Raw genomic sequence first — 13781 nt, 5'->3', positions numbered from 1 at the left:
ATCTCCCAAACTCTTGTAGTTTAACTCAAGCGGTAAACGGAACTGTTAAGAGAAGTACCCAATAGTATGCATCGGGAGGCGGGCTCTCTTTCTGTCCTCACTTCCTTTCCGGAGTGCAAGCTAAAAAGTGTCCTTTAACGTTGTAGTTGCTGCTATACGTAACATTGATATTGTCGTCAAGTAACAAAGGGTTTTGTAGTTTCAAAAGAAACGGGTAAGTCAGTTGTCATATTTTCTGTTTGTTTATTAATCTGAGTATGTTTTTTGCTGAAACAAAAAGGCTCTCGTGCGTCTTAGAAGATTGAGGCCTAGTTGTTAAGTCCCTTGTCTTTTACGTTGGAAATTAATTTAAAATGCGACTGGAAAATTATTAATAGGACGTAGCAGGAAAATAATGGGAACATGGACAGTTGCTAGACAAAATGTAACATCATTTTGGCAATGGTCTTGTTCCAGTAGGTTATTTCTGTTTCCTTGACAACAACCCCAAAAAGCATCCTTTCGCGCCCCCTTCCAGCGCCTATTTGTATTGCCAACTTGACACTTCAAACTTTAGGTGCAATAAGCGTCCTTATGTAAGCGTGTGCATTTAATTTCGTTCGTATCGGTGGTTTTCATTATCAGACATAACCAGTTACTCTGTAGATCAGAGATACAGCTTCTGAAGTTTTGAATGGTAGCTGCTTGATATGGTTTCATCGTACCTCGCAAATGTTCATATCGTGTTTTCAAGGCTGGCCTTGCGTTAATGCAGCGATCTGTATTTTTTGGAAACAGAAAGGGATAATATCTTGTTGCTTATTTCACGATAACCACTCTTAGGGAGTCGGCGGAGTTCACGTGTTCTCCAGATGTTTTACCTCAAAGAGTATGGTTTCCTCCATTTCTATAGAAACCCGAAATTAGGTGAAGTGGTGTCTAGAATATTGAGACCAATCACTTTTCACATTTTCCCATGTTACAGTCTTATGCTATAATATTTTTTTTACTTATCAGACTTAACTCAGTACCAGATAATGACGAAGTAAAAACAGAATTTTAGATATTTGTACAAATTTATTAAAACGTTGAAACATCACATTGACATAAGTATTCATGCCTTTTGCTCTGACACTTGTAATTTAGCTTAAGTCATCCCATTTCTTTGAGATATTTCTATGCCTATTTTGGCACCTGTAGTTAATTTAACTGGTTAGACATGATTTGGAAAGGCACATAACTGTCTATATAATGGTCTCATTAATGATAATGTATATCAGAGCAAAATGCAAGCCATGAAGTCAAAGTAATTGCCTGAAGAGCTCAGAGAGAAGGTTATGTAGAGCCACAGATCTGGGGAAGGCTACAGAATTTTCCCAAAAGCACAGTGGCCACCATAATTCTAAAACTGACAGTTTAGAACAACGAAGACTAGGGGCTGTTTCGTTATCACTTGGTGTATACTAATTTTTAATAAATGTTTGGGCCTTTAAATTGTAAAAAGTACTGCCACACCACCATTGTTTTTTATACCTTGTTTATCCACAATATCTCTTCTTCTAAAAGATGTGGTGACTGGGCTGTATCTTTCTGCACAAAACAGTGGTATGTAGCATGCTCCACTAACTGAATTTGATAGGGACATGCTGAATTTATATAGATAACCAAGTCTGGGCATCACAATACAAATGAATCTGAATGATTTTAGGATAATGCTGTAACATCAAATTCAAATATGTCAATGGGTCTGAATACTTTCTGAATGCACTTTACCTTTATAACTAAAATAAATGGGTGCAGTCAAGGTTGAAATGGAGTTTTGTAAAGGATTTTCATGTTGGTTTCTCCTAGCATTTAGCATTTGGTAAAGTATTTTATTTAGATTACCTTGACCTTGGTGTGCTGGAGTTCGCTCAAAACCAAAATATTACCTTTGATACTGATACCAGCTTTGGTACCTCAGTATCAATATCGTAAAACATTCCCAGTCAAATATTATATTACTTTGAAATAAATAAATTGGTTCTGTTATTAATTTGGCTTCAGTTGTTACAAATCCTGGGTGGTGGTGCAGTGGTTAGCGCTCCTGCCTCACAGCAAAAAGGTCCTGAGTTCGATCCCAGGGTCGTGTGTGGGTCCTTTTGTGTGGAGTTCGCACACTCTCCCAGTGTTCCTGGTTTCCTCCCACAGTCCAAAAGCGTGCAGGGCAGGTTGATTGGAAAGTCTAAATTGGCCCTGTAACTTCTAAATATTAGATATGTATTTCCAGGGGTGTGCTATCTGACTGTTTTATATCTACTTTTCATGCGCATAATTGAGATAGCGATTTTATGTCCTACTAATATTACATAATGCTATACATTACGTACATCTGAATCTGTTCCTCAGAAAATTAAAATCAGGGCATATGATGGAACGGCGCTTACAGATGACACTGCAGTTGTGACCTGCTGGGCCAGCCACTTTGAGCAGGGACGGATTATGAGTCCGTGGGCCCCTGGGCCAGACAACGAGAAAGCCCCCCCCAAAAAAACGACGCACGCACACAAGTCAGTAGCGGTACAAAGGTTGCACTAAAAACGATACTACATTTTTATTCATGAAACATCACTTTTTGAACAAATAACTTGCACAGAATCTGATCTGAAACGAATATATAACATATATCTTAGGAATAACTTTATGTCAACCAAGAAATCGCTCATTTCTATCCACTTATTAAATGCTTCTCTTCCAGACCTTGCGCTGTGCAAATTCATGTATAATTTCATCAAAGTCCAACGACTTCGTCAGCTCACTCTCGATGGCCATCAGAGAAAGCCAGCAGAGACGTTCTTGTTTCATCTTTGACCTTAATTCATTTTTAATTCGACTTGGACTTTAATTAAAAGTAATTCAAACAGAAGAGACTGACTTGAACTTCAGTATGTGTTGCATTGGCGGAAATATTTTTTACATTCCATATTTAGACAGTGGCAGGGCAAATTAGACTATGGTGTGGAAGCCATGCACTCAGCAATGCATTTAATGCAGGATCAGAGAGAAATCTTTATTTTTATTTTATTTTTTTCTGGGCTCCCCGCACCCTCAAGACTGGGCCCGGGTGCAATCGCCCCGGTTGTTACCCCTCCAGAACCGGCCCTGGACCTGCGCACTAATGAAGCAGATAGAGGGGTAGCCTACATGTGACATTTACATGTAATACCCCACGTTATTTGATTGAGAGGCCCCTTGTAGACATGAAGGGTGAATAACAACCTGTGGTTCAGGGGCCCTAATAAGACATATGACGTATCATACCCCATGCTATTTAATTGAAGGGCCCTTCCAGATACCGGAAATGACTAACATAACCCGTGTTTCAGGGCCCCATATGACATATAACCTAATTGAGGGGCTCTTTTCCGATACCAAGGATGAATAACATACACAACCTGTGGTTCAGGGGCCCTATATGACATATCACACACCATGCTATTTGATTGAGGGGCCCCTTTCGTATATTAGGGATGAATTACAAAACTTGTGGCATATGATGGAGTGGCCCTATTAAGACGTATTACATAAATAATATAACCAGTGTTATATGGCTTAAGGGCCCCAATATGATATCGAGATGCATAATATGTAAAAACAATAGTGAAATGGTAGCGCGGAGGTTTGGGCTTCAGGGCCCCCTTGGGCGCCTGGGTCTGGTAGGCCCGTGCAGTAATCCATCCTTGACTTTGAGCAGTTGTTTAAAGCTGACCTTCCGACGAGGATGTTGGACATCTCTGGGTCCATGGTTCTCACTCAGATTGCACAGGTGGTGAATCAGCTGGGGGTAGGGAAGGCCCAAGGGATCTATGGTATCCAGGGCTGTGGAGTCGGAGTCGGAGACAATTTTGGGTACCTGGAGTCGGAGTCGGAGTCAGCAAAAAGTTAACCGACTCCGACTCCTACTAAATTTAAATGGGAATTAAAAAAGTAAGTTGAAATGTCCCAATTCACAAACAGTCATAATGAACTACTTCTCTGCTGTAAGAATAAAGCCCAATGCATGCAGTGCATAATGTTACCACAAAACGAACATGTCAAGTAACCATGAAGCATGCTTTTCATTGACTGTATGCGTCACTATATGGGATGTAATGCACAGGTAAGGTGCGGTACTGCTTTCCATTGTGTCGTGTTCCACTGTTACAGGGAACTGTGAACCTAGCCTAAAGCCCCCCATACATTTACAGATGCACGTGAGTCATCACGCGTCAAACGCCTGAAAAATCATCTGGTGTGTTCTCAGCTCCGTCGGCTCCCCTTCGCTATGCGCTACCCTTGAAACCTTGTTTTCATTGTGTTTGTCTTTAATCTGGCATTATAGTAGAGTGTTGGCTTCCTAGCCAGTAGTTCTGTGGTGAAATGACATGTATGTTGCCTTCCATTCCTTCAATGGATGTAGAAAATACATTAGCATAGTATATACATACAGAGGAGTCGGGGAGTCGGAGTCGGAAGATTTAGAAACTGAGGAGTCGGAGTCGGAGCATTTATCTACCGACTCCACAGCCCTGATGGTATCTGGGGTGAACTTCTCCAGGCTGATGGGACTCCATTTGGGAGTCAGGCGCTAGGGCTGCACGATTTGGGGAAAATATCGAATCGCAAGTTTTCTGACAGAAATTGCGATTACGATTTGATATTTCATTTTTTTTATATCAAGCTTTGGTTCAATATTCAGTGTGTAGTCATTTTAAAACATACGACGCAGCATGAGATACCATCAGTATTAACTGGTCTGTATTCTAATGCAAGGATGAGAATTTAAACATGTGATGTGTCAAGTTAAATAAAGTAATAATGAAAACAGTTGCAGCAAAAAGAAAAATGGCAGTCTTGCAGGTAACGCTTATTACCCTCCTAATAACACTAGAACCGCCTTTTCCCACGCCAATGATCAAGCAAGCAATGAGCAAGCAAGAACTACCTCGTTGTATGCAGCCCTTTTGTTTGCCCTATTGTGTTGTTAGCTGCTGTTATTACCACTAATAACACTCAAAAAAACGTAATGTTCATAATAGAGTGGCTGTTCTGTCCTGAAACCGTAAAGCTGGAAATGTTTAAATGTAGCATGCATTTTATAAAATGTTAAATAGAAGTCATTTATTGATGATTTCATGTTGGTCGAAGTTTCTGCTTTTTAACAACTGTATACGGTTATTTTCTATACAAATCAATTCAGGTGAAACAAAAAATGTACGTGTTCATGGTTGCAAACTCTTTCAGACTCTCACGCAAGAAATCTTACGGCAAATCTATATTCCATTCTGAACTTAAAATTAGCTGCATCAAAAACGTTACGGCAGTTTGCAAACCCTACAGACTATTTACAAGGTAATAAAACTTACATACATCTAAATATGTGTGCAGAACAGAGAACAGAAAATCTCACTCCATGCAGCTGACCAAAGTTGCCAACCCAGCATTTTATTTTAAATGAGAAGTAAAATGCAGTTTTCGACTGAAGCAGCTTATCATTCCTTTGCTTTGTTACTCGGACAAATACAAAACGAATGATTAAACATTATATGTCCCTTTTTGTATGTTTTCTAAATAAGACCGCATGCTCTTACTCAACTGTAATAGCGATTTAAAGTGATCTATTCTTTTAGTATTTATGTTAAAGCAAGACTTTTATTTTATTACTGTTGTGGGATTAATCTTTGGAAACATTTAAATTTAATAAGCACAAAAACATATGACATAAACACGACTGTATTGTGGGTTTTACGGCTTTTTTGGAGGTCACCGACTCCGCTGCTGTGAGAATTACTGACTGTCTCGTTGTTTTGATGGGTTAGCGGTATACTAATGCTATTGCCTATTAACAAAAAACCAAAGATATGATACCATATATGGTTTTTCTGACAGACATTACGATTTGATCTGCAGTATAATTTTTTATGTCAAGCTTCAGTTCAATATTCAGTGTGTAGTTAATTTAAAACGTATGACACAGCATTACCACATGAGATACCATCAAAATGTTAACTGGTCTCTATTCTAATGCAAGGATGAGAATTTAAAGATGTGGTGTAGGGATGCAACGGTACATTGGACCCACGGTTCGGTACGTATTGCGGTTTTTGTGTCACGGTTATGGTACGTTATGGTTTTTATAGTATCCATATATTTTAGACAAAATATACTATCATTCCTTGAACTCTTTATTTTTTATATAGACAGATAAAACTTTCCATTTACAAAAAAACAGCTATGTTTTCTGTTTATAATGTATGAAATCAACGTTTTGAATTTTAGATACACATGGTAACAACTTAAACAGACAACATTAGCTGTAAAATAACAGTGCAAAATCAATTTAGTAACTGGAAAAATCTATTCTATTATGGTGAGGTTTTTGCGCAAAAAGATAAGCCTCTCTAAGTTCTCTGGAGCAAGACGGGAACGGCTTTCACTGACAATGTCCCCTCTGGTGGAGAACACTCTCTCACTAGCAAAAGAGGTTCCTGGGACACTGAGGTACTGTTGTGCAAGTTTTGCAACATAGGGGAACTTTGACTGGTTTGTTTTCCACCACTCAAAAGGATCTGCATCTACATGAAGGCAATCTGCTGCCTAGTATGATGTGACTTCCTCCTCAATAATTTTGGAAAAGGACTTCGTCTTCTGCTCTGCTCTGAAAAGTTCTCCAAATACTTCTGACATGTCAGACTTCTTTTGAGGAGGGGATGATGAGGATGGATTTTCTTTCTCTGTAGATGCCTCTGCTTGCACATCTTAAAACTGAAAAAAGATTCTTATTTATTATGTGTGACATATTTCTAAACCAAAAGCATATTTAATTTTGTCAAATTTTAATAAACCTGCTAAAAACAAAATTATGAAAATAATTTAAAGATAGATCAAATACCTGATATTTATGCTCCACAATTTCTTTTATGAGATCATTGTAGACTCAGTCACAGCAGTCTTGATTTAGGAACGGCAGTGATTTAAACCTTGGATCAAGGGCTGTAGCTTTGTGAAGTTATTCAAGAAGATCTGGTTCTGTATATCTTTTTTCCCATGTCCTGTGTAATGGCTGCCTTGGCCTCCCTGATGGTTCACTGTCCTCAGGAGCTGATGTTATTGATTTAAGGATCTTTTGTCTTTAAAGGGAGAATCATTGATAAAGTTGGACTTGTTTCAGTGCTCATAAGAGTTGTAATTGTTTTCAGGGGGTTGAGTAGCTGAATTAGTTCTTCAGCCAGATTCAGTTCCTGCTCAGTGAGTATGTCTTTGATCGACTTCTTCACAGACTTGTCCAACATAGCAGCATAGATGGCTGGTTGCTGTTCAACATAACGTTCGAGCATGTCATATATGGTATTCCAGCATGTTGTGACATTGTGGATTAATGTATGCTTTGGCAAATCTAGCATCACTTGCTTGTCTGTATAAACTTGATGAGCAGTAGTACTCTTGTGAAAAAAGGTCACCACTTTCCTGACCTTACCCAGGAGGCGGCTCACTGCTTGAGAGAAACTGCCCGTTTGGCTGCAAGGTTCAGGGTGTGAGCAAAACATCCAATATGAGGCCCAAACACATCAGCTTCATGGATGGCTTTTACAATGACTGGTATTGTGATATTTGGTCTCTCTAGCTTCCACTCAGTCACAGCATTCATTTATTCTTGAGCTAATTGTGCACTTGTATGACTTTCATACAGGTGACGAGTTTGCAGCACGTAGCTCTTCATCTCCCAATCCTGCACATAGTGCACAGTCACCGTGAGGTAACTTTCAGATGCTCTGAGTCTGGAGGTCCAGCTATCAGTGGAGAGAGCCAGATACGGTGCCTGTGCTAATTCGGTTTCAATTTCCCTCTGCAATGTTTCATAGAGCCCGGGAATCACTGTGCTGCTGAAATGTGTGCAGGAGGGGACATTATAACGCGGTTCGTTTGTTTTGATAAGGTGACGAAATCCCAAGTCATTAACTACTGAAAAGGGCTGCAAATCTTCGCTATGAAGGATCCCACTGCTTTCGTTATTTATTTACGTCTAACTGAATTTGTGGCTAATTGTTGGTGGAAGGCAGCAGTGAGAGTTGGTGGATGTTGCGCTTAGCTCCGCTACCAAGTGAAACGGCTGGGTGGTGGTGACGTAAATGAAACATCATGTTAGAAGTGTTTCCATTGAAGTAGCCAACTGTTGCCAAGCAGTGCTTGCAGACTGTCTTTTGCTTGTTTACAGTCCTCTTACCCTCGTCATCGTACTGAACGCTAAATCCAAAGTGTTACTTATTTAGTTTTTGGCACTCTCTAAAAAGATAGCTCCTATTTCGTGTTAAATCTATTTTGTACAATCAATCGCACAACAGCTCTTTCCTATTTTACATGTTTGTATTTACATATCTCAGCAACACCTTAAACACCAAAGACCAAATTTTCTGGAGATGTTCATGTCATTACAATCTAGCTTTATTATTAAAAAATTGATAAATTTTGAAATATAGGTTTTTTGTTATTGAATTTTTAATTATTTAATCAGTTATTACATAGTAATTATTCAAATGGGGATGGCATATTACTTGTTCGATCTATACAGCTGGACAATAGCTTTAAAACAATATAAGGACCACTTCTGTGCAGCTTACATTAAGGTAAATATAGCCAGTCAAAGTCATAGCCCCCCCCCCCCCCAAAAAAAAAAGTTAAAACTTTGTTTGCTTAAATGCCCCTCAATATTGATCCCAGACATGGCCAATTTCAGTTTTATGAGTTACTCATGTGATCAAATCAGCATGCCAAGTTTCTTTAAAATCCGTGACGATGAGGTCCGAAAGTGTGATGATTTGACGTGGAATGACCCATATAGCTTTGTCATTAATTTCGTATTTGCCTTATACAATTTTTGTTTACAAAGCTTAAAAAGTGAATGCAATTCATATTTATATGTTCCAATATTCAGTATTAAATTCTTCATAAAGTGTGCACTATGATTAGGCTGTGTTATAATATGAAATGAAAAAAACAATTAAATCGTTAATCACAATTATTTGCATGACAATTAATCAACTAACATTTCATGATTGTGACAGCCCTCGTGCTGATGGTTAAGTCCTTAGGCTTGTTCAGGTGTGGGTATTCTTGTACTGTACATTTCAAAATTGGGAAGAAGGATCATGATTGTGGATCTTGATTGTGTGTTATAAAGATTGCCATATGATTTTTTTTTGTTGAGAAGATCGCCCACACATTTGTATTGCTAATAATTTAGAATATACAGACCTTGGTACTTTAAGAAATTTTACACATTTTGCCAAACAAACCTTTCGGTCCAACTTCTGACATTCATAGCTCCTTTGATATGGCATGTATGGCTTTTGAAAATTTTAGAGCTGCAACAACTAATCGATTAAATCGATTAAAATCGACTATTAAAATAGTCTGCTACTAATTTAATAATCGATTAGTTGGGTCTATGATATTATACACATAAGTACCGTGGCTACCCCCTAATTTGGGAGCAGTAAGCTAATCAAAGCCACGGTGGCAGTAAAGCACCATTATGCATTTCAATGTCACGTCACTTGTCACCAGTACACAGGTACTATACATGTTGGTGAAATGCTTGTGTGCAAAGCCTCTTGAAGCAGTTGTAGTAAGACATGAATTGACAATCAACATATAAGTATAAATATATAAAACATGAAACATTTGACAATTCTATGTATGTACAAAAGATTTTGTAGTTTGAGGAATGTTCAGCTGTTGAAAAAAATGTTTTGTGTCATATATGTAACTAATTTGCTATGAAATATATAAAAAATGTTAAAATATTTTAGATGTAAACATTCTCCAAGTGTAATGATTTCATAACTTTTGCCTAGCCTTGTAAATAGTGTAACAGGTGTAAGGTAGGGTTCTGTGAATCAATAAGTGTTACTTTTTCTTCACTAAAATCCATATTTGAACACGCTGTAAAACCTTTTGTCAGTTTTCCAGTATTCTTTAACAAACCCCTGAACCTGAATTTTTGAGCAGAAATGATGCGACAACAAGTTAAAATAAGGAAGTCTTATTCCTGTGAATGGTCTTTCTACTCCATAAAGGAAAATGAGCATGTTTACTGTTAATGTAATTATTGTTCTATTTTTATTAAATGGCTCTTGACTCGGGGCATAGTTGGAAGTGAATGGATAAGGGGGCAGAGTCTTTATTGGGGGTGGGGTTGGAAAATATATAATTAACAGAAAAAGCTATTAATGGCTAAAGCAAATAAAAACACATTTTAAGATGTGAATGTATTGAGATCAAAGTGTATAAAAATACATGCTGAATAGGAGCTAGTCTCTGAGGGTGATGGTTGCTGTGTTCTCTCCACAGGTATATCCAGAAGAAGGCTCATCTTGCCATTTTTTTCCTTTTTTGTTAATTTAGTTTAGTTCTTTCTGGAATCCTCTCATTTGCTTTTCTTTCATTCTTTCTTTCAGCGTGTATTTTTATTACTTTATTTTGTTTTTGATATCTTTAGATTTGGGATCTGTGAAGTGTCTACATGGCAGTGAGAAGGGGACACATTAGATACTTGAAAGTGAGTAGAAAATTTGTATGTGTTTTGTCATTTAGCAAGATGTATGGTTTCCCCTGATAGTATGAATACGTGTCCATGATCATGAAATGTGAAATACATTGTTCAGATAAAAGATAAAAACTGCTTGATACTGTTTTGAAATATTTCTGCTTTTCACACGCTATTTCAGTAACACCAAGCTAAGTATAATACATGCTTTTTCCCTACAAATTTCTGTACTGCCTGGTGTTTTACATACAAAAAACTATTTGTGAAAATCCCTGGACTTTTCAGATGACTGCAATTATGATATGCAGAAAGCAAATTAATTTGTAAATTTTGTTCATTAGTCATTTGGTGACTATGGTTACTGTGAAGCATAATCATGATATTCAGTGAATTTAGAAGGTATCTGTTCTGTTCAGTGTGCTCTGATGCCTCATATGGAGTGAATTTTCACATAATATGATGCATATTTGTAAAATATCTGTGTTTTCTCTTGGTCTCCTTATTCTACTAGTAGATTCTACTAGTAGAATCTTCCTGATTTTTGTCAGGAATTGATTTTATTTACAGGTAAGCTCAATAACACATTTTAGGAATTACTAAGAAGTGATCATAGAGATACAAATTAAGGGACAAAACCAAAATGAACTAGTAACTTCAAGTAGTGACGGAAGGGTCCAAAGCATAGGACAATCGGACAGGTAGGACAAGTAATAGAGGAATAACGGCAGAGAACCGGCGGCCACGGTAGTAGAAAGTCAGACAGAACTATACTCTCATAACAGGATGGAGATTCAGTGTAGGTCTAATGTGATAGTAGATGTAGGACAGAGCAGGACTGGTTTTGGTGAGATGGTCTTAATAGGTAGAAATTAGGATGGAGATGGTTTTAGTGTAGGCGTAACAGGTCAATAGATGACGGAAAGTACGCTGTGCACATCAGGCTGCCTAGCTCAAGAACCCACCAAAGCTGGGTTCGAACCGGCGACCCTCTGATTAGAGGCACACAGGCTTAGCCCACTGCACCACACACTGCTGTTAGTAAGATGGGTGAGATCGGTAGACACCTTCCTACCTGATCTGGTAACTCATTTTAGCTGAATTGGCCTAGGTGTAGAGCTGGGCGATATGGCCTAAAAATAAAATCTCCGATTTTTTCACAAAAAATCCGATTTCTGATTTTAATTGATTTTCCCCTCCCCTACTCAAAATCAAACTACAGATGACAAAAATAGTTCAAAACAATTTTTAACTTTATTTAGCTTTTTTTACTTTAGGGTTAAAGTGCAATCTGACAAGCCATAAAAGATGCTTGTAAGTGAGATGGCAGACCACACCATTGTAAACACTTTTAGAAACTTGTAAAAACTTTTAGAAAGCTTTCTCTATAGCTTATTTTCAAACTGGTAACAACACAATACACCCTCAAACTTATAAATAAAAGTAATAAGTAATATTGTAATAATAATAGGAAAAAAAAAACACACAATTTTATCATGTCAGCTTGGTATTAAGTAAATACTTTATGCCATTGGGCTTGACATAGTGCAAAAGAAAGCTTTTGAAAAATTGCCAGTGTTAAGAAAAATGAGGCACGTACTTCGGGTCTAAAACTTTTAGCATGTTAATGAATCCCAGCTTTTCCACAGTATGTATGGGCACCATGTGTTTTGCACTATACATCGCGACAGCGTTTGCTATCGCCTTCCATCGTGCCCGATTCTTATTATATGGCACATAGTTCGAAAATGTGTCAGGGACGGTTGCTTGCTTAACTTTGTTTGTTGTGCTGGTGCTGCGGCTATTTTCATTTCGCTTTGAGCGGCACTTCTCCCACTCCGCTGCGTGCCTCTGCTTTACATGCTGGAATAAATTAGTCGCGCTGCTTCCTTTGGTTGCAACAGTTTTTAAAGTCTTTGCAACGAGGACTTGTTTGGTCTGTGTCTGACCTCGCAAAACCGAACCAATTCCATATTACAGATGTAGCAACACCTTTCTTGGGCACAAGCGCCAGCTTATCCCTTGTCATTGCCATGTTGTTAGTGAATCTGCTACAGTGTTTGGGTGCGCCACGCTAATTTACCCGTGAAGAATGGTGCGTCGCATTAGTTCCGCTTTTGGCGCTCGTGTGTAAAAAAAAGTAATAAAATCGATTTTCATGAAAACACATCGTCCTGAACTGTAAATTCGAATTAATCGATTAAATCGATTTATCGCCCAGCTCTACCTAGGTCGGTCTTAGACATATATAAACAGTGGCCGTAGCGCTGCCGTTTGACCGATCGACACGAAATTTGGTGGGTCTCTCTGGGGTACAGTCCTACATTAGTGAGAAATTTGGTAATTATTGGCTGAAGCATGCCTGAGATATAGCTGTCTGACTGAAATGGACGTGGCACCTGAACAGTCAGGGGTGTGGCTGGCGGCCATACCTTACCAAAAGTTTACGTTTTTTGTATAAATCTTGAAAAGGACTGTCTCCTGATTTTAATGACACCAGATTTATGTAGGTTGGGAGAAAATCCTAGGAGGTTAACAAAATAACCTATTTTCAGACAACTATATATCATGCAAAAACGCAAAGATGGAGAACCAAGTTCTATATGTTGTTGGATTTGTCATGACATGAATTGGACTGGCAATACATTTCAACTGTAGGCGTGGCAGTTCTGGAGAAATAGGCAGAAATGCAAATGGGGGAGCTGTAGCGCCCCCATCTGGCCGAGTGAGGTGTCCTTTACAGGGAGGGCTGTGGGTCAGAGGACAAATGTACCATCCAAATTTGGTTTAGATTGGTCATTGATAAACCTGTCAAATGGCTGCTTGATTTTGATTGGCTGATTGCGGCCACTCTTTTAGGATTAATGACTGCCATAGCACGTGACTGACCTCAGGCTGGATCCTAGGGCTGGGCGATATGGCAAAAATGTAATCTCGATAATTTTTCCCCAAATTGAACGGTAACGATATATGTTTCAGTATAAGCTGTTAATGCTGCCAACTTTAAAAGAGTATCCCAACAATGACTGAAGCCACAAAAATTAAAGGGTTTATTAAATTTCATTTTAAAGTATAGTTTATTAACAAAAACAGATGACAGATTTGGCCTTAAAAATTAAAACAATTTACTAAAATAAAAAAAATAATAATAAAAGTTGTGACAAAGTATGGTAAAATCAGTAAATGTACAAAATGTAAACAAAGTTATTCCATCCATCCATTTACTTCCGCTTATCCGAGG

The 13781-nt window shown here is 38.2% G+C and overlaps 1 protein-coding gene across 3 annotated transcripts in view; it reads left to right on the top strand.

Annotated features, from left to right (window-relative positions):
- The first annotated feature begins 85 nt into the window (after nt 1-85).
- LOC111835163 (ELAV-like protein 1) overlaps nt 86-13781 on the top strand; it is a 31533-nt gene continuing 17837 nt past the window's right edge. For 2 of the 3 annotated variants that reach the window (XM_023795160.2, XM_023795159.2), the window contains exons 1-2: nt 86-214; nt 10496-10555. In XM_023795160.2, coding sequence (XP_023650928.1) covers nt 10520-10555 — 36 coding nt within the window. In that variant the 5' untranslated portion in view covers nt 86-214; nt 10496-10519. Of the gene's footprint in view, nt 215-10495; nt 10556-13781 lie in introns of those variants that run through there. The other variant, XM_072704185.1, reaches the window with a different exon arrangement.

The sequence above is a fragment of the Paramormyrops kingsleyae genome, chromosome 21, assembly GCF_048594095.1.
Source record: "Paramormyrops kingsleyae isolate MSU_618 chromosome 21, PKINGS_0.4, whole genome shotgun sequence".
Lineage (NCBI taxonomy): Eukaryota > Metazoa > Chordata > Actinopteri > Osteoglossiformes > Mormyridae > Paramormyrops > Paramormyrops kingsleyae.
The sequence above is the reverse complement of the archived record's forward strand: the minus strand, read 5'-3'. Positions and strand labels throughout refer to the sequence as shown.